The sequence below is a fragment of the Coniophora puteana genome (genome assembly GCF_000271625.1).
Source record: "Coniophora puteana RWD-64-598 SS2 unplaced genomic scaffold CONPUscaffold_2, whole genome shotgun sequence".
Lineage (NCBI taxonomy): Eukaryota > Fungi > Basidiomycota > Agaricomycetes > Boletales > Coniophoraceae > Coniophora > Coniophora puteana.
In genome coordinates, this window is record NW_006913054.1 from 3,430,473 (window position 1) to 3,452,793 (window position 22,321).

The 22,321-nt window shown below is 50.9% G+C and overlaps 5 protein-coding genes across 5 annotated transcripts; 4 read left to right on the forward strand and 1 right to left on the reverse strand.

Annotated features, from left to right (window-relative positions):
• Positions 1-6,136: 6,136 nt before the first annotated feature.
• Positions 6,137-7,770, reverse strand: CONPUDRAFT_48017 (kinase-like protein; the record flags this gene model as incomplete). The annotated part of the gene is made up of 8 exons (XM_007765864.1): positions 6,137-6,420; positions 6,470-6,710; positions 6,772-6,879; positions 6,933-6,982; positions 7,032-7,097; positions 7,154-7,480; positions 7,540-7,648; positions 7,702-7,770. Coding segments are annotated over 8 exons (1,254 nt in total), but the record flags the coding sequence as incomplete, so codon positions are not given.
• Positions 7,771-8,762: 992 nt separating this feature from the next.
• Positions 8,763-9,883, forward strand: CONPUDRAFT_150560 (uncharacterized protein; the record flags this gene model as incomplete). The annotated part of the gene is made up of 4 exons (XM_007766965.1): positions 8,763-9,077; positions 9,128-9,236; positions 9,291-9,721; positions 9,776-9,883. 4 exons carry the CDS (start codon positions 8,763-8,765, stop codon positions 9,881-9,883), a joined length of 963 nt encoding a protein of 320 aa, XP_007765155.1.
• Positions 9,884-10,665: 782 nt separating this feature from the next.
• Positions 10,666-12,980, forward strand: CONPUDRAFT_150561 (kinase-like protein; the record flags this gene model as incomplete). The annotated part of the gene is made up of 11 exons (XM_007766966.1): positions 10,666-10,846; positions 10,903-10,991; positions 11,049-11,216; positions 11,274-11,302; positions 11,361-11,538; positions 11,587-11,635; positions 11,807-11,856; positions 11,910-12,095; positions 12,141-12,253; positions 12,302-12,417; positions 12,874-12,980. 11 exons carry the CDS (start codon positions 10,666-10,668, stop codon positions 12,978-12,980), a joined length of 1,266 nt encoding a protein of 421 aa, XP_007765156.1.
• Positions 12,981-14,244: 1,264 nt separating this feature from the next.
• On the forward strand, positions 14,245-15,958 carry CONPUDRAFT_48372 (kinase-like protein; the record flags this gene model as incomplete). Its single annotated transcript, XM_007765885.1, has 10 exons — positions 14,245-14,419; positions 14,478-14,566; positions 14,616-14,718; positions 14,773-14,967; positions 15,007-15,099; positions 15,152-15,217; positions 15,266-15,315; positions 15,365-15,499; positions 15,564-15,792; positions 15,849-15,958. The coding sequence occupies 10 exons, from the start codon at positions 14,245-14,247 to the stop codon at positions 15,956-15,958; spliced, it is 1,245 nt and encodes a 414-aa protein (XP_007764075.1).
• Positions 15,959-17,662: 1,704 nt separating this feature from the next.
• On the forward strand, positions 17,663-18,070 carry CONPUDRAFT_47416 (uncharacterized protein; the record flags this gene model as incomplete). Its single annotated transcript, XM_007765821.1, has 1 exon — positions 17,663-18,070. A coding segment is annotated over one exon (408 nt), but the record flags the coding sequence as incomplete, so codon positions are not given.
• Between the last annotated feature and the right edge of the window lie 4,251 nt (positions 18,071-22,321).

Sequence of the window (22,321 nt, forward strand, 5' to 3'; positions counted from 1 at the left end):
TACCCTGTCCAGCGAGCGCACCACGATGCATTCACGTGTCATTCCAGGAGGAACGTATGTGAACGACGCGAAGTGGGCGACAACATCGCATGTGCGTACTACGTGCTCGGTAGGTTCCAACGTGTTGTAACACAACCACGCGCCAAGATGTTCAATCCGAGCGAACGGGTCACAGACAGCATCCGTCGGCGAAAGAGTCTCATATGCCTTGATGACCAAGAACGCCTGGGTTGTCATTGACATTGCGTCCTTCCGAGAGTGGTAGAAAATGGACTGTATTCGGCCAGCTAGGGGTGCTGTACTAGTTGTCGAAGGTTGTCGGAACAAGACGAAGGAGTTCCCAGATGGGTGGGATGCCTGAGAGGCCGAAAACGTGATGCCACCCGACTGAAGCACCCTTGCGAATACGGCACTGGGATGAAGTATTGTCGCGTCACGGCCTGTCGAGGTCAATGAGATGAATCGGGTAGTGGATGTCTGGTTGACAAGGGAGAGCAGGCGATTGTACACATGTTGCGCGAGTGGCTGTTGCTGCCCTTCGGGGGTAATCGTGACATTCTCGGAGGTATCTGACTCGCGGTCAGCAAACAGCCCGTTAAAGAGAGATTGATCCAGGGGAACGGTGGAGATCGCAGAGAAGGCTTTATAGAGCCGTGTTCGTAGAGAGGAGAACTGTCTTGAGGGAGGCAAATACATGTTGGCGGCAATGGCACGAAGATTGGCTGCCATCGTGAAAAACTTTGCAAACGTTAGTTCCATCTCGGCTATGATATTGACACTTAGCGCATGCTCGATAAACGGGGAGAAGAGGACTCACCAGATTTTTTATTGACGTTGATGTCTTGGATGATGCCATTGTATCTCTCAAAGGGAAATGACCACCAGGCGTGGACTGGCCCAAATAGATAGAGACAGTCGTCAAGATGTAACGCAAGGTGGTGGTTCGGAACGAGGGAGACGTCGGGGTAGAGATCAAGTAGCCCACCGAGATAGCTTGTCATCCGGTGCTGGTATATCTTGATCCGCTCTAGGGACGTCGTTCGTCGAGTCGCCATGTCGACAGCGATGACTAAATCAATGAAGTTCCTGAGATACTCCCTCTCCTGGTCAGAGGCTTCGACAAGACCCCACTTGCGAACCAGGGTGATGACAAGAGACACGGTACACACCGTGCGCCACTGATCCGCCTTGAGCTTTCCATGGGCAGGTGACCCGAAGTTACGAGGAGGCCGCCCTAGCCAAGTCGGATAAGTTGTACGCTTCATATCCGCATGGACCATTTCAAGCGTCTCCTTGTTTAGAATCCTAAACCAAGGCGATTCAGCATCAGCCTCTAGTTGTACACCTTCGCCATCCTTCGGTAGAACGCTCGGATCGGTGTCAGCCTCCGGCTGCACGACGTCACCGTCCGACATATCTTGGACCTTAATCTCGGGCCGTTTGATTTCCGGTTCGTTGTTGTCTTTAAACTATGCAGACGAGTTGATCACAATGGCGGCGCTCAGCATACAAGGAGCTGACTTACCCACTGTAGCAATGCAAGGATGTAGGCTTTTTTCGTCGGTTCTGAGCCCTCGGGAATGACGTTGTTTGCCTCTGCCACGGCCACGATATAATCCTTGCGGCTTTTCTCGATTTTCCCGAAGTTATCGGTACTTACACCCTCCTCGATTGAGTCTAGATTGTTCTTCTGTTGAAGGGGCGTGTGGGGAGGAAGCACCTTCTCTCGAGGCTTGGTTTGATCAGACTTGATGGTGAGCCCCCAGACGTCCCGACAATGAAACTGAAACTCTCCTGAGCAGGGACGTTAATGATATACCATGTTGGATCGTCAGCCTCTCACCGAGAAATAGGTTGTGCATCGCGTCGACAACGGTGAATCTAACAACATCCCAATACGGCAGGCGAAGGAGCTCGGACCACCGGGCCCCACGGCGCTTAACAGCTGTTTGCCGAGCGTTCTCCGATGTCGCCTGCACCCATAGCTCGGCGTCTCTGAGGTGTTCAGCAGCTGTCCTTGGCTCCCAGGAACCCTTATACAGATCAGTGATGTCGGCGAGAGGAAGCCGACAGAATGAACAGAATAGATTGGCCCTATGTCCGGCAAAACCTGCAGTTTTTCTAGCAGCCAGTAGATCACAGACCAAAGGACCGAGAGCAACGCGAACGGTGCGCCCTGCCGGATAACGATGCGTCCTGAGAAGAGTGATGCCGTACTTCCACAATCGCATGAGATCGTTGACCAGAGGTCTGAGGAAGTTGTTGATCTGGCCGACAGACGGCTCCCGTGGCCCCGGCATAATGCCCACAAGGTAAACATTTTCGAGCTTGTATCGTAGATGGGGTGGGAGATTGAGACAGACCATGTATATAGCTCCTGTGGAATGGGATTTGCCAGCCGCCTTGTTGCCAAATGGATTAAACCAATCCACAAAAAGACTAAACACCAGATGCGCATCGTTACCTGCTGGCAGAGTGAACGGCCGGCCGTCGGGTCCCTTGAGCTCGCGTAGAGCCGTCCCGTCCCAGATATCTTCCCATTTCTCTTTCGCCGAGCTAGCTGGAGTTTGGCCCTGGATCAAAACTGCCTCGACGTCGGGCCGAGTAAAAAAACGTGCGAGCCATGACGAAAAGGGCTGGTACGCGAACGTCTTGACTGGTTTGCGTGCTTGCTTGATGCCGCGTCCTTGTGCGCGTTCACCTGACTGAAGGAGAGGGGTATCACAGACGTCTCCTTTCACATCCTTGAAGCTGCATTTTTCAGGGTATAAAGAATCTGAGGCTGGATCAGCCTGAGGGGGGTATGTACTGAGGCAACTGGGGCAGCAAGCATAGTGAACGAGATCGGGTGCGATGTCGAATTGGTCGAGGGCTGTCCGCACATCATCTGGAAGATCATCAATGATAGCTTCCTCCTCTGTGGACAGAGGCGGCGGCAGAGTGTCATCTGGAAAACCTCGAAGTTGCCAGATGACCGTAACGATCAACGCCTGCAGAGTTGCTAGGACTGCATTCGCATCTATGCGTGAAACTCCCCCGAGGACGTGTAGAATCACAACAAGGAAAGAAGCAAGTGCAGCAGCAGAGTTCACCGCGAGATTATTTGCGTTTATAAACCGCTCTGTAGATCATCGCCCCTGTTTTACTACATGAAGATACGCCCAAAAGGTGACTACATACCGGTCGGTACAATTTCAGGCCCATAAAAGCGGCCGCTAGTTTTGAAGTCAGGATCGGCTGCGAGATTGGCTTTCATGTCGTGCGCAAGCTGAGTTTGTACCATATGCGACAGGAACTGGGTTCGTTTGATCTCATCGAGCCGTTCGAGTGACTCTCTTGCTTGTTTGACGAGCGAGTCGCGCATGATCAAAACCTCTTGATTACCCGATACATCGAGTTGCTGGAGTGTGCGAATCGTGGATCGAAGCCATGCTTCATGTTGGATGAAATCTGCATTGGCACGGTGGGAGGGAAGAGGAGGCACTGGCATTTGCTTGACCTCGTCGAAACTGTTAGCACTCATCCATGGAAGGTAACTATTCAGATCTTCGCTGTCACCGAAGGTCAGGCTAAGAGGCTTCAATCTGAAGGAACGTTCTCGGTACTTCAGATCGGACTCGACGAGGATGACCGTTCGGAGAAGCTGGGTTGGCGGCTATAAGGTCAATTGTCAGAATTGATACGACAAATTGAGCATATAGCAACTTCTACGTACCGCTGGCTTTGGATCGATAACCATCGCAGGTACAGTCTTGTTCTGTCCAACTCGAGTATAGCTACTACCCTCAGGCTCACTCCCCTGCCAGTGTAGCTAGATAATATTGTCAATGATCAGCGAATTTGTACCGCTCTGGATCACATACCGTATTATCCAACCCAGTGCTTCTTCTCTGAGGGGGTCCATCGTCTGGCGGCTCAGGAAGATCCCCCGGTCAAACAGGAAGATAGCCAAGGTTGATGTCACCTTCGTCCGAGCCTTGGTGAATAGCAGATGCTAGGACGGTGGTGGCTATTGCGCTATGTAATCCTTGAGGTCGCGGCGGCGGTTTATTGTTGTGACGTCTAAACATATTGGCATTGACCATTCGACCGGGAACCTTTACCCCATCCGCGTCGGTGATCACAGTCCCCCCTTTCCGGCACTTTGAACAGACACAAGGATATGAAGGTTCGGTTGCTGGACCATTGCTCGATGACGCAGGCGCTCGCGTGATGGGCATTGGTGAAGGTTGCTTCGGTTGAGCGGCAGCAACATCAAATTGTATAGATAGAATGTAGATTGACTAATAAGGAATGCGGTGTAAGTAATTAAGCTTTTTATAAAGCACCGCGTTGGATAGCACCGGCGGTCGACACATCTAGTAGGTATGTAACTTGAATCTGATATCCATATGTAACCATGGTTCGGTGGCCACCACCAATATAATGGCTGCGACAGCGAGATAGAGATAGATCTGGAATAGAAGGTTTGGTGAGCTGCTAATTCGTACACGAGCATGTTTCGAAATCTCACAGAGCTATGTTGCACTAGAATACGCGATCGCGTACTGAGCATGCGACCGTTACGAACACTGTGAGAATGCCAAAAGTAGATGCTACAAGTGCTGTCAACTCGAGAGAGCGCAGCGGAGACAAGAACTGCCGGCATTGTTTGGTCTAGATGGCAGGGAGCCTGGGTGACAAAGACGAATAAGCTTTCGGACGGAGGTATAGCAGGAGGAAGTCACCCACGCTGAAAGCAACAACAGCGTCATTGGCTGCAAGGGATCGCATTGGCCTCATTAAATGTGTCCAATATGAAGAGGTTACGACTTGCCCTTGTGCTCCAAACCATACAGTGCCTTCTTTGTCTCTAAATCCCATATGCGAATTACATTTGCAGAGTAACCGCCAACCAAGCAGCGGCCACCATGTATGAAAGAAACAGGAACGCGACCGTAATATCCAGCAGTTTTGTATCGCAAAACAGTCTGGGGTTTCATCCTAGCCTGGATATCGTAGATGTCAAAGCCATTTGTCATATTGGAGATGGCAAAGAACTTATGATCGGGGGAAATCGATGACCCGCCGCTGCAAAGTAGTGTCACTCGAAGAACATTGAGGAGACGAGAGCGCGCCGCACATCATGGTCCTGATTGAGTGGTAGTCGAGAGATTTTCGTGAACGAGCGTCCCAGATCCTGATGTATTCAAAACACATGCAATCAACAAGCTTTCTCGGTAGTGAAGGACAGAAACTAACACTATGCCATGGTGAACATAGCAAACGAAGAGCACTTGAGAGGATGATGACGTGGTTGCCCAGTGCAAGCTGCTTGCAATTACGTCGGCGTCTGCGTTTTCTCCGACTACAGGGGGTGGGTCCAGCACGGCTATGGCATCCATTTGAGCTAAGTAATAAAGATGAGCATACTGAATGGCGTGTTTCACGGGAGTGTAATAAGGGAACCGGTACCTCTCTCAGTGAAATGCCACACACGAACTTCTTTGTGGGCACCTGTTGCTAACATATCGCCTTGAATTGCTAGACATTCCACCGGATACTTGCTGCTAGAGGAAACTCCAATACACTCGAGTGCGTTCTAAGAGAACAAGTCTATATTGATAAGTACTCGCAAGGGAACGGTAAGCTTTACATACCTTGTGAATTTTCACATATACAATGACGCCGTTACCCAATCCAACGAGGAAAGCATACTCGGATGGGGCCCTCCAGACCAGAGAGACTACGGGAACTTCTATCTCGTAAGAGAAGAGGAAATTACCCGACTTCGTCGCCCACACAGCAATAACGCCATCCAAACAGCCGGCCGCAACGAAGCGACCCTGGGGACTGAGACTGAGACATGCCACCGGCTGCTTCAGATGTTCTGTTAACCTCTTTGTCAACACGTAGGTCTTGGGGGGCGTAGGAGGCATTGGACAAGCTCAAGCCAGAGGCGGAAGGCCGGTTGCAGCACATATAGTTACTAATTTGGGACAACAACACAGTCACATGCGTCTCACCCAGGAAATTTAGAAGGTGACAAAGAACATATATCATACGCATAAACATAGTACATATGCATGTAGTACCTAATATATAGCATATAATCGAGTAGGCAACCGATCTATAACCAGATGATCCTACAGCAGACCTACTCCATGATGATTGACATGCGCTTGATACACTCTTCAAGTCCGTCTCGCTGACGAACGTTCCGATCACGTTGGTTAGTCCGCCCACGCTTGCTAGAGTTCGGAGACTTCGGCTCCTCAGCAGGCTCGTCGAGGATAGTCGTGTTCTTGTGCGTTTTCATGGTATCCGGCCTGTGTACTATCGCACCACCGTATGCGGCAAGCCAAGGATGCTGGATTGCGTAGGACATGGACATTCGATCTCCGGGATGAGGTTGAAGAAGACCTTCAACGAAGTGCCTGGCTAGTAAGGGTCAGATGAGGCACGATAGGCTGCGACTGGAGATACGCACCTGCTTTACTGAGTGACACGTCATTGAGGATCGCCCACTGCACGGTCCTGTTGACGTTGAAATCCCCATCGCACGTCGAGTCATGAATGAAGGGCAATTGGCCGGTGAGCATGGCAAACACAGTAACACCAACGCTCCAAGAATCGACGAGATTAGTGTAAGCCTCGTGTTTTTGCTGCTTCGCGATTTCGGGAGCAAGGTACCAAGGCGTCCCGCACTTCGTCTGAGGATTACAATCAGCCTAGAAATTCCAAGGGAAAGAGTAAATAACTCGCCTTGGGGGGTGAATTTTTACTGAGGACTTTGGCGAGACCGAAGTCGGCAATTTTGACGACAGGGGGAGAATCCGAAGTAAGAAGAATGTTTTCGGGCTTGAGATCGCGATGGATGATACCACGGTCGTGAACATACTATACAAAAATGTGAGAAACAAGGTTTACGAAGAAGGTAGAAATTGACGTACCGCCAGGGCAACCACGATTTGGTGCGTAATATGGCGTGCCATATCTTCGTCTAAGAATACGTTAGCAACGAAGAAAGAAGGCAAAAGCAGAGGACGAACCCAAGCCGTTATACTTGTCAATGAAATCTAACAGGTTTCCTCCATCCACGTATTCGAGAACAAGATCTACCCAGAGATTCGTGAGCAAATAAAATTAGAATGGGCCGGATCATGATACGTACTGACAATGGGGTCCTTGAAGAAAGCCTCCCTGATTCGACAGATGTTGACATGATGGAGTTTCTCAAGTACAGAAATTTCCTGCGTGAACTGGGCCATGTACTTTTCCTCCTCATCGTCGTCGGCGGCGGGCGATCGACCGGGGGTAGAGGGTACCCACCTAGCCACCTTAGAGCGTATAGCTTTGATGGCGAACACCTTGCCCGTTTGACGGTCGACGGCCTTGAACACGGTCCCGAAATTGCCCTGACCAAGATGGTCTCCAACGTCATAGTAGGTGTTTAAGTCGGTTCCGAGCGGAGCCGTGGCTTTGTGACGGTAAATGTAGCCTATGGGAAGAAATAGGTAAATGGCTGAGAGATTGTCCCGTACGGTGTGAAGGACGTACGATAGTCATCCAACGATGAGTTGGGGTGGTCTTGGTACTGCCCGAAAACAATCGTATCCCCGTCTTGCAAGACTTCGGTACGATCCTGGCCGATTTTGAAGCCGTTGATCTGTTGGAATAACTTAGCATTCGTATACAAAAACAGTAGCAGGGCATACGTACCCAGGTCCCATTGGTCGATAAATCGGTCACTTTAACCTGGCCTCGATGATCCCAAGCAATTAGACAATGTCAGTTGCCTACGCAGAGATGTGAATTAGCGCCTGATCAATGCTCGGGGTGGTCTATGGTTCGGGGAAGATACTCACTGATGGTAAGGCCGGGGAGGGCAAAGTCGTTGATCTTCTTGCGTCGACCAATGAAGACGGTCGGTCTAGTTTCGTGGAATTCCATGGGCTCTGAAAGCGGGTTGCAGGGGACCAGCATACCCCACAGGGGCATCTTGATGTTGTTGGGTTCCACGGACTTGACGCCTTGGATCTCGGCGGCAGCTTCGATAGTGGCAGTTGACAGGTCGCTTGCAAGGCTATGCTCGACTTGTCGCCACTTGAGTAGTTGGAAAATGGTCTGCATGGCGAAGATGAGGGAGGTGCTACGAAGGAAGTTCTGTCGAGCAGGGAATTGGTGTCTGAGGCGAAAGAAAGCGTCAGAGGTCAGACGATTATATAGAGTGCAAGCTGGAACAATGAACAATGGCCAAGCAATAGACCTACTCCATCAATCATGGTTGCCAGCTTGCTATGGGACGCTTGGACAATAGCACACAAAGTCGATGCGTCGAGGGGGGTAAGCGTAGGTCAATGCCAGTCCGTCGTAGCTTTGACCAAGGAGCAGCCGCCAGCACTCGCAATAGGAGTCATGCTGATAAGCCAGTGTTATGGGAAGAGAAAAGGGACAATGCGGATTGGTGAAGAGTATACGACGTTTCTTTAGGATGGCACGGACTGGGAGAGCGAGGATAACGAAGAGAGAGGAGAACGAACGGAACAGACACTTAGCAACGCAGGGTTAGGGTCACTCGCGTGCAATGCATCCGGCTAATACATCCGAACTGGCTGCCAACCGTAGCTCATGCCACCGTAGCGCTTAGCCCTGATCACGAAGAACAAAGGAAAGCCCTGATCACCCCTCGAAGAACAAAAGAAACAAGCTCTCTATGACGCCGCTACTACACGCGCGAGCCTCTCATTTCACTACGTCCACATTGAGTCCATTGTCCTGCCATGTCTCTCGTAGCTCAGGGCGGTAAGGATCCAAAACCACCTCAGTTCTTTGCCTACTCCGCTATGCCATTTCCCACCGACGACGATGAATCTTCTCGTTCAACATCTCCATCGCCAGACCATGCTACCGACAACATACCAAATCTCGGCTACCTCACCGAATTACTTCTGGACTGCTTGAAGCGCCTTGAAAACTTGGAACGCGGAACCTGCAAGTACGAGCAACGGATAGTCGATTTGGAAGACGCCTCTGCTACCCTTCCTCCAGATACCAACCAAGATTCGCACAAGTTGCAAAATTTGGCCTCTGATAACGTAAGTTCGTCGAGTTTCTTCTAATCCTTTTCTTACAAACATATCTCTAGGACGCACACCAAAGGGCTATCACATCATTAGAGGGCCACGTACAACGCCTCGAAGAGAGCATAGCGACTGTTCACAGCACCATTTCGAAGACATCTGACAGGCATAACAGTGCGTTCTGCCTCCCTCATCTTCGCGCACCATATCACTAATAGCGTATTGTAGACACTCTGAAGGAAGCGGAGACTCGGTTGTTTGCCGATGTCGAGTCCATCATTTCTATAAGGCTGAAGGCGACGAACGACAAGCTATCTTCCAATCAAAAAGAGGTGGATACGCTCATGAATCTACAGGACGCTCTCAAGAAAGAATCCATCCAACTTTCCGAGAAAGTCGCGCAGACTGACGTAATGCTAGAATCACTGAAGACATGGTCAAGCACCGTCTCTGAGCTCACGTCTCATGTTTTGACCCTCCAAGCCCAGTACTCTGAACTCGATCGTACCGTGGACGGTTTACACGACCAAGTGAGGGACGTCTCCTCTGAATACCCTCAGATGACTCTCCAAGACGAGCTGCAAGGCCTTCCGGACTCCCCTGCCGTTTTCACCGATAGCATAGGCGAAGACTTGGTGAAAGAAAGTGATTACGCATGCGTAAGTCTCCTCGTTGCTGCTATAGATGGATGTTGTCGAGCTTATTTTATGTAGCACCATGCACATCACCCGACCACTATCAAACATTTCGCCATAGTCTCTCTCTGGATGATCTCCTGGACGACGCGGCTCAGACGCCTCAACTCAACGCCTCTCTCGTGAACATGATGTTACGGCAGTTTGAGGATGGTGCATTGGCTGAGATTTTGAGTCACTTGCACCAACGTGGTGCTAAGGTAATTTGCCGCTTGCAATATCTTGTCTGTTCAACACTGACTCGTTTTCGCAGGCGTATGGTACGATGAGGCGATGCAACGTCAGACTTCTTGAGCGCGGCATCGCCTTCTCGATTATTATGTTTATTCTTTTGTGGTACATATGCAGTACCGAACCGTTACATCACGAGCACACCAGAGTTGACGAAGGTTTCTATTTTAATCTATCATGAGCTTAATCTTTCGCTTTTAGTACTGGTAGCTACGACGTTAGTAATGAGGGTCTTTAGGTACGGGTGAATATGTTAGCTACTGCATTGCAAATACTACCTCCAGCGGATCACACTTTGACGTCATTAAGCGAGCTAAGAGTGTTGCCTTCGATGAGCTCGGAGAAACTCACGTGTACGAACAAGTGCCCGGGAACATATTGGGGGCAGATCTTAAACAAGGAATATCACCACGGGTACGAGCTAAGAGATAGCACAAGGCGGCAACAATGTTAAGGATGATTCCGAGTCCAAGCATTAACGCATAGCCAGTGGCCGTAAGTGTTAATAAGACAATTTCCTCTTTTGGCTACGCTTCCGTTGGTTACTTCGTTCAGTGTTCCAGTGGGCGCAAAGTAGGCTCACTTACCTACGGTACGCCAAGTGCCCATAAACTCAAGCACTCAAGACGACACTGGCACCACGGACGCTCGCTGCCCACAAACAAGATCTCATCCCTATGTCTAAAGAATCCCATCCCTATTCCGATGCCTCTCTCTGGGGAAAACTCCACTTCTCGGTTCCAGACGCACATGGAGAGCCAGCAGACGTTGAGGTGCCCATGTTCATTGGGGAGGACCAATTTCGCATTGGTAGAGATCGCGATCTCTGCCAAATGTGGATTTCTTTACCTGACATTGGTCAGTAGAGCTTTCCCCTATCCCAGACAGGCACTGACGCCCCAATTTCTCTACAGAGCATATACACCTCGCTATCCACCGAGCTGGGAATGCCATCCATGCATCAAGCTACTGGGTCACTAACCATACCGCCAATGGGATATTGGTACGTATTTGTGAAAATCACCGTCTCCGGACCTTGATCGACATAACGATCATGTAGATCAACGGTCAGAAGGTCATGAAAGTGGCCGAACTGTTCGACGGATCCTACATCACACTGCAATCCCATTCTGCTGCAGATCTCATGAGTTCGATGATTCCATATCTCGCTGATTACTACTCAACGTTCCCATCAGCTCTTCGGTTCTCAGCTATTACAGCACAGCCGGTGTGTGATAGTTTCCTCGCTGTGCCTTTGGATCAGCTGCTCATTCATACTTTGCAGTTCAGTGCTATGTATTCCATTGGACGATAGTGAGTTTGCTATTGTATGGCGCTTATCCGCTAATTAATGTCCTCTGGTCGATTCCAGTATCGGTTCAGGTGGATACGGGAGTGTTTATGAGGCTCGGGAGAACCAGAATGGGGCCGTTTATGCGGCTAAAATCTTGACTAAAATTGGCTTCGGCAAATGCAACAACGTAGAAGGGGAGGAAGACGACGAGGCCTATATTTTGAAGGAGATGTTTCTCCTGCAGCGCATGCACCATGTAAGCCCAAATTTCAGCTAATAAGACACTTTACTCATTACCTATTAGCACAAAATCGTAGCACTTCAGTCAGTTCATGAAAATGATGAAAATTTCTGTATGTGTCCATCTCTCCTTTTACTCTCTACGATGCCCGCCTCATTGTTTCAGACATTGTAATGGAGCTTTTCCCTGATGGGGACTTGCTTTCGCTGATAGAGTCGGAGGGTGGATTAGGCAAGTGCCGGGGTCTACTCGGAATGGCACTGAATAAGCGATTTTCCGTCAGATGAGCCCAAAGCCAAGACGGTGACGGTCGATCTGTGTGAGGCTTTGCAGGTAAGCGCAGCTAATGTGACTTGCGTAACGGTTATATATTAACTGCAAATCAGTTCCTGGACAAGTGTAACATTATCCATCGCGACATTAAGCCTGAGGCATGTTCCGTCGTTTCGTGTACCATCATCTCTCTCATCATCCCCTTGCAGAACGTCTTGGTTGCTCGCGTGTGTCCACTTAGTGTCAAGCTCGCCGACTTCGGGGTTGCCAAGCTCGTTGATTCGGGGAATATAGTGACGGTATTTCTCAGCCCCAAATCATAGATGTGCTCTTATAATCACTAGACCGTAATAGGAACACGAATTTACGCAGCACCAGAGATCTACAACCGCGAGTCAGACCATGGCTATGACAACAAGGTTGACCAGTGGTCTCTGGGCGTCACACTGTTCATAATGTAAGCTATTGGATCTATATATATCCTTAGGGACTCACCGTGTTGCAGGCTTGCCGGTGACGACCCATTCAACCCGAGTCATATGTTATGGGACGATGATCGCGAAGCATACGATGATTTTCGTGTTCCAGATTGGGACCTCGTGTCGCATGCAAGTGAAGATGGTGAGAGTCATTCATCATGCGTACGCGCCGCTGAACTAATTCATCAATGGCTTCACAGCTTGTGATCTCATACGCCTTCTGCTACAAAAGCGTTCCACCGAGCGTCCAGATGTATATCAAGTCACTCGTCACCCTTGGCTCAGTACAGCTTGGACGCAGAGAGAGACAACTGTGACGCCTATATCATACAAAGAAGTTCGTTGTAAGGATAACCGTTAGTTTTACCATGCTGTAGCCGATTTCTTCAAAGATACAATGCGGCAATACCGACACATTTACCCCTTTGAACGAGCCAAGGTTGACTGATGATCTCAGCCGGGCCAACGTTTGCTGAAGTTGAGCCCACGATATGCTTAGACTTCAAGCTTCAAGTTTCAAGGCCGACCCCAGGACGCTTAAATCAAACTATGGTGTAGAGCATGATTTCCAAATTGAAGACTGTCAACTCTATCCTAGGTTTCGAGGACATCGCGAATCCCTTCAGCAAGTACGTTACGAACAGGGCTTCTAGTGATACGCCGGCGACAAAGGGGGCAAAGGCACTTTACTCGGCCGGTCCGTAAAAGTCGGCAAACATCATCGGATGGAAGGTGACGAGGGAGAGGGAGGTTTTGAGTGCGAAAGTACTCTTTTACTTGTACTTTGGTCAACTCGTGGATGCAAGGGAAACAGAATGTGTGACCACATTCGAGACTGTACACGAAACAATGAACGGAGGTCAGCGGAGCGTTGAAAGAGACTCACATGCAAGGCTGCCTCATTGCCTCCAAGCAAAGCGCGCAGGTGACGCTCTGAGCAAGTAGTTCACGAATCTAGACTCCGTCAACGACGAGCTCGACATTTAGATACGCGACTTACAGCAGCGTCGGGTCGTGCCTCTGGAGTTGCAGCTTTGTTGTCTTGGACTGCCTTCGTGGCTCTTGATCTGGAACGTGTGGGGTATACCTCTCGGGCAGAGGCATTGGGTTTACGACGAGAGGACGGTGGTTTGTGAGGAGCAGCATCACCTTGGGCTGGGCGCGACGGAGGGGATGACATGAGGAGAGGTCAAGGGATTCATCATGCTGACCATGGCGCTTTTGAGGGAGGAGAACAAAGAGGCACGGATAAAGCACGGTTGCTTCGACTAGTACGGTGCTTGTCAGACTGACCCTGGCGTTCCCTTGACGCTTGTGGTTGTCTTTCAGATAGCTTAACCAACTTACTGGGACCTGGATGCTCCTCGAGGAGGCGAAGTGCACGTGATCGGTTCGTGAACCTTGTCTCTTGACGCGCGGGCTATCCACCTCTCCTCACTTTACCGGTTACACCAGCATCTGACTTTACCAGCCACGCTTTCATTTGTGTTCTGTTTTTCACTCCTGGCAACTTCATGACGCCTTGTCCATTAGGTCCTCCTCCCATCTCCTCGGCCGTAGGCTGCCAACGAAAATCAAGTCACGCTTTCGAGGTCTATGCCCAATCTATGCCACTGATCGGTCCAAGCCATAGAATGGACTCAGCTAGTTACCTCCAACGGGTGCGCTATCAATCTCTTCCATTGTTCACGCATTGACATCCTAGCAGACATGTCTCGAGCGAGCGCTTTGACACTCCAGGTGTATTCCCGCTGGAGCACTATATAGCGCGCATTGTCGCGTTTCTCGTCTCAAAGTCAGAAAAGCGAATCAACCGTAAGTCACCGTTCAAGTCATAGAAGCCTTCATTAAAGCTATCTAGGCTAGCATCGCATGAATGCCCTCTATCTTCCAGCTCTTGAACCCGAACGCAGCAGAACTCGACGATGCCGACGACGCGAGAACTGAGACGACTGAAGTTTGGGGTCACATGCAAGAAGCGCCCGAGTCCACCGACCGGTTTGATCACCGAGACGACCTTTGGGGCGTCCTTCAACCCTGCAGCGCGTACTTCAATACTATCGAGCTATACAAGCTTCAACCCGAGGTTTTCGTCGGTCAGAATTTTGAGCAGAAAAAGGTTGTGCTCCCTGGTCTCCGAGTTAGTGAGTGCTAATTTTCCGTTATGCAAAATCTATGACTGACGAAATTACCGGTATAAAGGTAATAATCACTGCACGATCACTTGGGATGGCCGGACTGATGAGAAGTCGACTGTCATGGTGACTGATACCTCCACCAACGGTACTTGGGTATGTATGCTCTCTATAACATGGTCACAGCGCTAATAGTTTGCTTTAGATTAACGGAGAAAAAATCAAGAATGGGGGAAGTCGGCCTCTGCGTGACGGGAACGAAATCGCCTTTGGACAGCTCATATCGACTGAGCCGCTGGAAGATTATCGTACGTAGTCATCGGCCCCGTATCCTCGACTCGCCTGATACTTATGTTTTGAAGGCTACATTTATAGACACCTCGCCTGCGTTCCTCCCGCGCGCAGCCTCGAGGCCTCCTACAAACTCACATGTCCACTTGGCCATGGGGCATTCGCCACTGTGATGAAGGCGTTTTCACGCGCAACACGCCAATGTTACGCCGTCAAAATCATCGAAGCACGAAAACTCAAGCGTCTACGAACGATGTACAGGAACAGTCGTAACCGCTCCCATGATTTCGAGAAATTCAAGCAAGAACAGTTCTCAAAGGAGGTCAATATTCTCTCAAGCCTTCGACACGATAATATATGCCAGCTCAAGGAGGTTTTTTACCAAGAAGCGGACATCTGTTAGTGTTTAAATCCTTGCTCAATTTACGAATTAACTATAGCGTCGAACAGGTTTGGTCCTCGAGTTCGTGGACGGAGGGACGCTGTCGGACTATATCCGCACACAAGGACCTCTCAGTGAGCATTTTGTTAACACATTATCGCAAGGTGTTGACTCAATCATAGAAGAAAGTACGGCACGTCACATAACGTTCCAAATTATCGACGCCGTTAGCGTGCGTTACACATTTCCCCCCCTCGCCTGCCTGCTGACATTAATCGTAGTATGTTCACTCCCAAGGTATTGTTCACCGTGACCTGAAGCCCGACAACGTGCTTCTTACATCCGCTGAGCCTCCCATTGTTAAAGTCGCTGATTTTGGTGTCGCGAGGGCTATAGATGATAAAACTCCCTTAACGGTTTGTCCACCGGAGTTCCTTCATTTATTTCCTCCATTGACTCTTGATTTTTCTTCTGCCGTAGACGTTTTGCGGTACACCTATGTATGTTGCCCCTGAAGTCGCAAAACAGAAGGACCGGACAGGGTATAACAACCTCGTCGACTCGTGGAGCGTTGGGGTCATGCTTTTCTACATGTTGACGGGTCGGGCACCATTTTTCGTGGATCGATTTGCGACGGACGACTTGGCCCGTGTTGCAAAGCGTAAAGTGGATTGGAAAATCCTCCAGGGCGCTCGGCCCAGCAAGGAAGGTTTGTGCATATCGTGTTTCCGCAATCGATCCATCGTCTAACTGTTTACTCCTTAGCTGAACATTTGATCTGTAGTTTACTTCAGTATCATCCAGCCCAGCGAATGGCGCTGTCGGATGCAAAATCTCATCCTTGGTTCGCTAAACACGAGCCCACACGGACTTAGCGAGTGGATCCCGACGGCGTAACGGTGCAAGATATAACTCCTTCGACAGGTTCAGGCCTTGCTCCGCGTCTTTCTTCCCTCACAGTAGCATCAGTCCTACGAGCTCCGCACGTCAGTACGCTTCTATAGTACCATCTGCCGCGCTCGTTATGTTAGATTGTGCGCTCGAGCTTGTGTCCCAACGTATGCCGCTTGATATATGGCTATGTTTAATATGGTACATGAACACGACCAATAGAAAGCTGTGTTTGACTTACGACTGTTTGTCTGAAATTAGGTAGTTACGCCTGCCTCGTTTTCTCGTGGTACTTGACCTGGACAACGTCCGGTGTCCCCTACCAAGGCAACGCCATTTAACCAAGGGACGTCCCTTACTAGGCCTTACTGGAGCAACAATGACCTACTGAAAACCAAAGCGCCATCCCTAGCCGAAGCAACTCCCGGGGTTACCGAAGCAGTCTCGCTTCCCGGAGCAACGGTACCTACCGATCGAATCCGAAGCATTGTCCTCTATTCTACCAAAGCAACGTCCCTGACCAAAGCAACGTTCCTGACCAAAGCAACGTCGAAGCCATGCTCCCCAAACAGGCAATAATGGTAAGCGGGCTGATTTCCCGTCAATGCCACTCTGACAACTCCTTACAGGACAAACAATGGTCGCCAGTTTAAAAAGGATGCTGTCTCAATGCCACTCCTTCGAGTTTTCGCGGAGAACGCTGTAAAGGCGTCACTTTCCACGGGGCTATGTCCACTGGACCACTGCCCTCGACGCCATCCGAGCTCGCCAGCACTGTGACGGACACTCAGGCCCCAACCTCTGCACGCCGTCATTCGTCAGTTGATACTCAGTCGGTAACTTCCTCTGCAGAGAACGACGCACCCTTGAAGCGTGAGCCGTCGCCCATGGACCCCAAGCTAGAGAACCCTCCGAAGTTCTGGAGAGGCGATGTGGTACGTCTTCGTTATTGGTATACCTATCTCGTTCTATGCCTGACAACCGCTTCCCCAGATTGCGGGTATGGTTCGTGTTCCGGGCAGCTCAACTGTTCTTGAATGTGGCAACCGCTTCATTGGCAAGATTCTAACACCCCCCACGACTAATGTCGAATCTGCGGTCCAGAATCGACGGATCATCCCACTTCGTCCTTCCTCCAGCAATGTTCAACGTGCCCAGAATCCTTTCCGTCCTCGTTCTGGAAGCCCAAGTCTCCCCCAAGCTGCAGGTCTAGCTGTTGGGGATTCGACAAAGTCTCCTTCAGCTCAGCCCCTTCCAACACCCTTAGGTGGCAGCTCGGTGGCGAAGGTGACTATTATATTAAAAGTGTATGCGTTCAGCTTCTCATTAAAATAAGGATGCCGCCCTTCCGCAAATCAACAAGCCCTTGGAATACCGTAACGATATCGAAAGGGATGTCGAGGTGAGCACCACCCTCCGAACGTAGCACCCACGACTGACGTTATACGTGGCAGATGAACACGCAAGAGGATGGAATCGCACAAATGGAGGCCACGCCCGAGCGTGCACCATCGTCGGCATCAGCTCGCGAGTCCGCGCAGATGCATAGACAACAGGAGGGGTTCTGTGAACAAGACATGGGCTCCCAGAATCAAGTCCGCCCCCCCCAGCACTCTGATGCCGAACAGAACATCCGTCAGCAGAGTTCTGAAAACCGTAGCTGGCAACAGCAGGTCTCTGAAAACCCTATGCACGCTCGACAAACTCAGGAGCAAGTTTTCCAGCAGCAAGCTGACGACGACCAGTTCCATCAGCAAGAAGCACACGCTCAACGACTTCGCGAACAGCAAGCTCACGGCGACCAGCGCCGTCAGCAAGAAGCACACGCCCGACAGCTTCGTGAACAGCAAGCTCATGATGACCAGCGCCGTCAGCAAGAAGCACACGCCCAACAGCTTCGCGAACAGCAAGCTCACGACGACCAGCGCCGTCAGCAAGAAGCACACGCCCAACAGCTTCGCGAACAGCAAGCTCACGACGACCAGCGCCGTCAGCAAGAAGCACACGCCCGACAGCTTCGTGAACAGCAAGTTTATGACGACCGGCTCCGTCAGCAGCAGGTGCACGACAATCGGCTGCGCGAGCAGCAGGCTCACATGAACGATCAGCAACATATTCACGACGACCAGCCCCGCCATCAGCAGGCCGACGCTCAACAACCTCACCAACATCAGATGCACGACAGCTGGTCGCGCGAGCAGCCAGCTCATCAGGATCTTATTTTTAACCAGGAAGAACGGGTGCGAGTTTGCCAACCGCAACTTCTTGACAACCAGATCCACCAGCAGCCATTCCGGCCCCAGCAGCTTCACCACTCCCAGATGCGCGGTAGTTATTCACGCGAGCACCAGGCCTATAATGAACTAGCTGGCGCCCAACCAATGTATGAGCAAGCTCGACAGCAGGAGGTTTATGACAACCAGCACCATCAGCAGCATGCCTACGTTCAGCAGCTTCACGAGCAGAAAATTCTCAGTGACCGCGTGCACATGCAGCAAATCCACCACGGGCAAGCCCGTCAGCCGCAAGCTCATGCTCAATACCTTCGCCCGCCCCAGATGCACGACAGCGGACTCCGCCAGCAGCAGGCTTACGAGGATCCGAGGCGCACACAGCAAACTTTACCTACGGCACCCGTGGTCCCTGTCCCATCACAAATGCAGTGGAATCCCTCTGTGCTCAGCGCTAGCGCGCATACGCTTCAAGTGCCTCCCCCGAACCCTGCGGAGGCGGCTCGTGGAAACAGCTTTCCGCATGCGAACCACCATTTACCATTGCATAATCAGTGGCAAGCATCGCCGAGGGGCCCTGCCTCCTCATCGGCTCATCAACTTCATGACAATCGCCAGTATGTTCCAAGTAACCTTCGCTACGAAGCTTCTGCGGGCGGTACGTTCTCTTGCCTACGTCTTGGGCTTTCACAATTTACTCATGCATTCAATAGACCCCGACATTCAAAGCCAGGCAATGGACACCTCTCAGTCACCCCACATGGCGGTCGATAATCATAACATTAGCTCAGCACGCGCTCTGCCTATGAGCACATCCGCAGCGAAATCAAGTACGCACTCCTCTTCTCCATAGGATATCGCGCTGACCCATTGCCTCCATTAGATACGCTTTCTTCGACTAGACGTCCATCGCGGCAAAAGTCAAAGCGCTCCGTAGGCGCCACTTCGGGCCGCTTAAGCACTAATCCCTTCCCGGAACCACCTGCACGTGCGAACCCCGTCTGGCCAGGAACTCAGGGCGATGGTAGCTCAAGCATGCATGGGTCCTCTCCGCAAAGCAAGATGCCCGAAGTTTTCAATGCTGCTTTAATGGCTAGTATGAACGGATTCACGCAACGCATGGAAGCCTCCCAGGAAGCCATCAAGGAGGACCTGAAGCAAGGGATGGAACGCATGGCACAGGTAGCAGAAACAGCAGCAATGAAAGCGGTCAAAACACACCTCGATGTTGCGGGGCTAGAAGGACCCTCGCCCAGCACGTCACGAAGGAACCGACGTCCTGCCAAAAACTCTCGGTTGGCCAAGTTCATGACAATAAATCCCGAGGTTGCTTTTCAGCCGAAGACTGCTAGAGGTTTTCGAGACCACGGAAATTGGCTCCATCTACTGGTGCGCTTGAAGCTTTGTCTCCGTTTCATTGCCTCTGACGTTAATTCGCAGGAGGATATCAGAGGCGCCTTCAAGCAGCTCCTCAAAATCAAGTCATACGAGCCCGAAGACCTTCAACGACTGCCTCCTCCGTTGACTGAGGATGAGGCTGCCCTGTTTAAAGACAACAGCACCGTCATCCCCGTCGACGTGGCAAACTTCCGGGTCGATTTTACCCGACCTTGGAGGACGGACCCCTTCAATGCCACCGCTCGTGAAGTTTTTGTCAACCACTTCATGCATCGAGTGACGAGCGGCGCCGTCAAGTATCACAAAGCGTATGCAGAGAGTGCCTACGTCACCAAGGACAAGGTCGAGCACGGCATTGATCAACACGTCTCCCAGTACGTCAAACCACGCTACCGCGACTGGCTCAAGGGCGAGGCCGCCATGGACCCGAACGAAAGAAAAAGACGCAACGCTATGAACGGACGGAAGAGTACCGTAAGTCTATTTGTCCATTCCTTTGAGTGATAATACTAATCACATAATTTCTAGTTAATGGACAATCGCTTCGTTGTTTGCAGGGATACGAAATCCATGAATCGCCACGTCGATGGTTTATTCAGCGTAATGGAGCAAGGGGCTATGAGTGGGGACGAGACTGATCCTGACAGTCCTACTAACGCGCCCAAGCAGTATCTTATAGTGACCCCGGAATGGCGCAGCCAGGAGTTTACGATTTTTCTGCGCTGGTTGGATTTCCGGTATCGGGAGGCGTGGCGAAACCCCCGTGGTGGCCAACGAGCAACACCTGGGAATCCTCCACGCATTCGTAAGGAGAGCGACCGTACTGTTTTGGGGGTCGTCCCTAGAGGGCTTCCGCGCAATTGCTATAGCGAGACGTGGTTAGGAACCCTCAGAAGCTGGCAAATAGATCAGCTTCTTATGGTTGACGAGACTTATGACTTTACCATAAATGAGTAGCTAAACAATACCTTATTAATAAATAGCAACTTACTGATAATACACATGATTTATGATATTTACGCCTTGTCAATAGTTTATTGAGCCTCCGAGTCCTTGGTTTACGTGCTCGAGGGGTTCGAGCGACAGATAGAAATGTTGTTACCGGCACGCTGAAGTCCAAAAAGATTCAGATGGTTTCGGGCTACTCCGGAGCTCGGAAATCATCCCGAAACTAGCCGGTAGCTAACTGGGAGCTCACTTCCACTAGGCTCTTCCAGTGCGAGCGCCGAGTGCTCCTCCCGCGTCCATGAGCTCCATTGGTAGCTTGGAGCATCCCGCAGAACCACGGCTGCAACCCACGGTCAACCACATTCAAGATGATGTGTTCCAGAGCTTCCTATGATTACCTTTCAAATTGCACGCCCTTGGTCGGCAATCTACCAGCTCTTCAATGCTATGTATCGCTCCAGCCGCCATAGTGTAGTTCCTTCCCCGTCACGCTTCCTCCCTGAAATGACTCTCTTCAAGTTGCCCGCGCCGTCTCTTCCATCCACTGTCACCTCACGTCGACCACCAATGTCGCCACAGACGATGCTGCCCTCGCGGATGAGTCACATCACCTTTCCAGAGCAAAAACAGGCAACGACCCGTTGGTCAATGTTTCTCGTGAGCATGTTCGTCCGAGTATTCGCTAATGGCCTCTATCAGCATGCTTACCTACAAGCCAGGAGGAGCTTTGGGTGCCATTGTCCCCACCTGCACCAACGCTTCCCCGCCCACGACATGTCGTTTGCTGGTCAGGACAATGCCACCACCGGTCACTTGGAGAGGATTCACTCAACGTTCAGTCCGGTTCCTGCTGATCGATTTCTGTCGGTGGCCAAGTCATAAAACCATCGCAAACACTTACTTATATTCTCTAGGCTGGTTCCCGTCGCGTTCATTATATGATCTCAACAACAATCATTCTCGAATACTGACATCCCCCTTGTCATGAGTATGTCGCGATCCCCATGCTTCTCTCCTGTCCGTCGTCTCACCGGTAATACCCAATAACTCGTTAAGCACAAGGCCTCAACCTCGCCATTGACTTCAAGGGGCTTTCTTATTCATTCACCTGATGAACCCGTGTTCTTGCAGCCCTATCGTACTGGTGCTCCCCGGCTCGCTATGGCACCTCAACCACCACGAAGCGCCTTTGTTGTAGTAAAGCGACTGTCCCCGAGACTGCTAGCAATATTGACGCAGAGTTAGAGCACCGCATAAGTACCAGATACGTCACGTTCCGATGGTTTTCCTGTTTCTTCGTTGGATATACGTAGGGTAGGATAACGTTTTACAATACGAAAAGGTTTTGGATATGATATTCGCCCAAATGCTAATTGCGGCGCAAAACAGCGCTTGAACACATGGTGCAGGACATGACCCCCGAGGATGTCCGGTCAGCGGATGGGTCAAAACCCCGAGGATGTCAGGGCAGCGGTGACCGGCGGTTGACCGACCATGTCCTGGCGGCCGCCTCACTGTAGGGGTTGGGTGACTGGCAGGAGATGCTCCGGCCCATACCCCCAGGTGTGTGTCAGGGCGGCCGCCTGCCTTGTGCATTTAGAATGTCAATAATAGTCCAGTGTTTTTAGCTATAATGCTCCGGTTATTGCAGCTACAGTGCTCCGGTTATTGGAGGTATAATGGTCCGAGTATTGCAGGTACAAATACAATGCTCCGGCCATTGCAGGCATAATGCCCTGGTTATTTTAGCCACATGCTCCAGCCATTTCA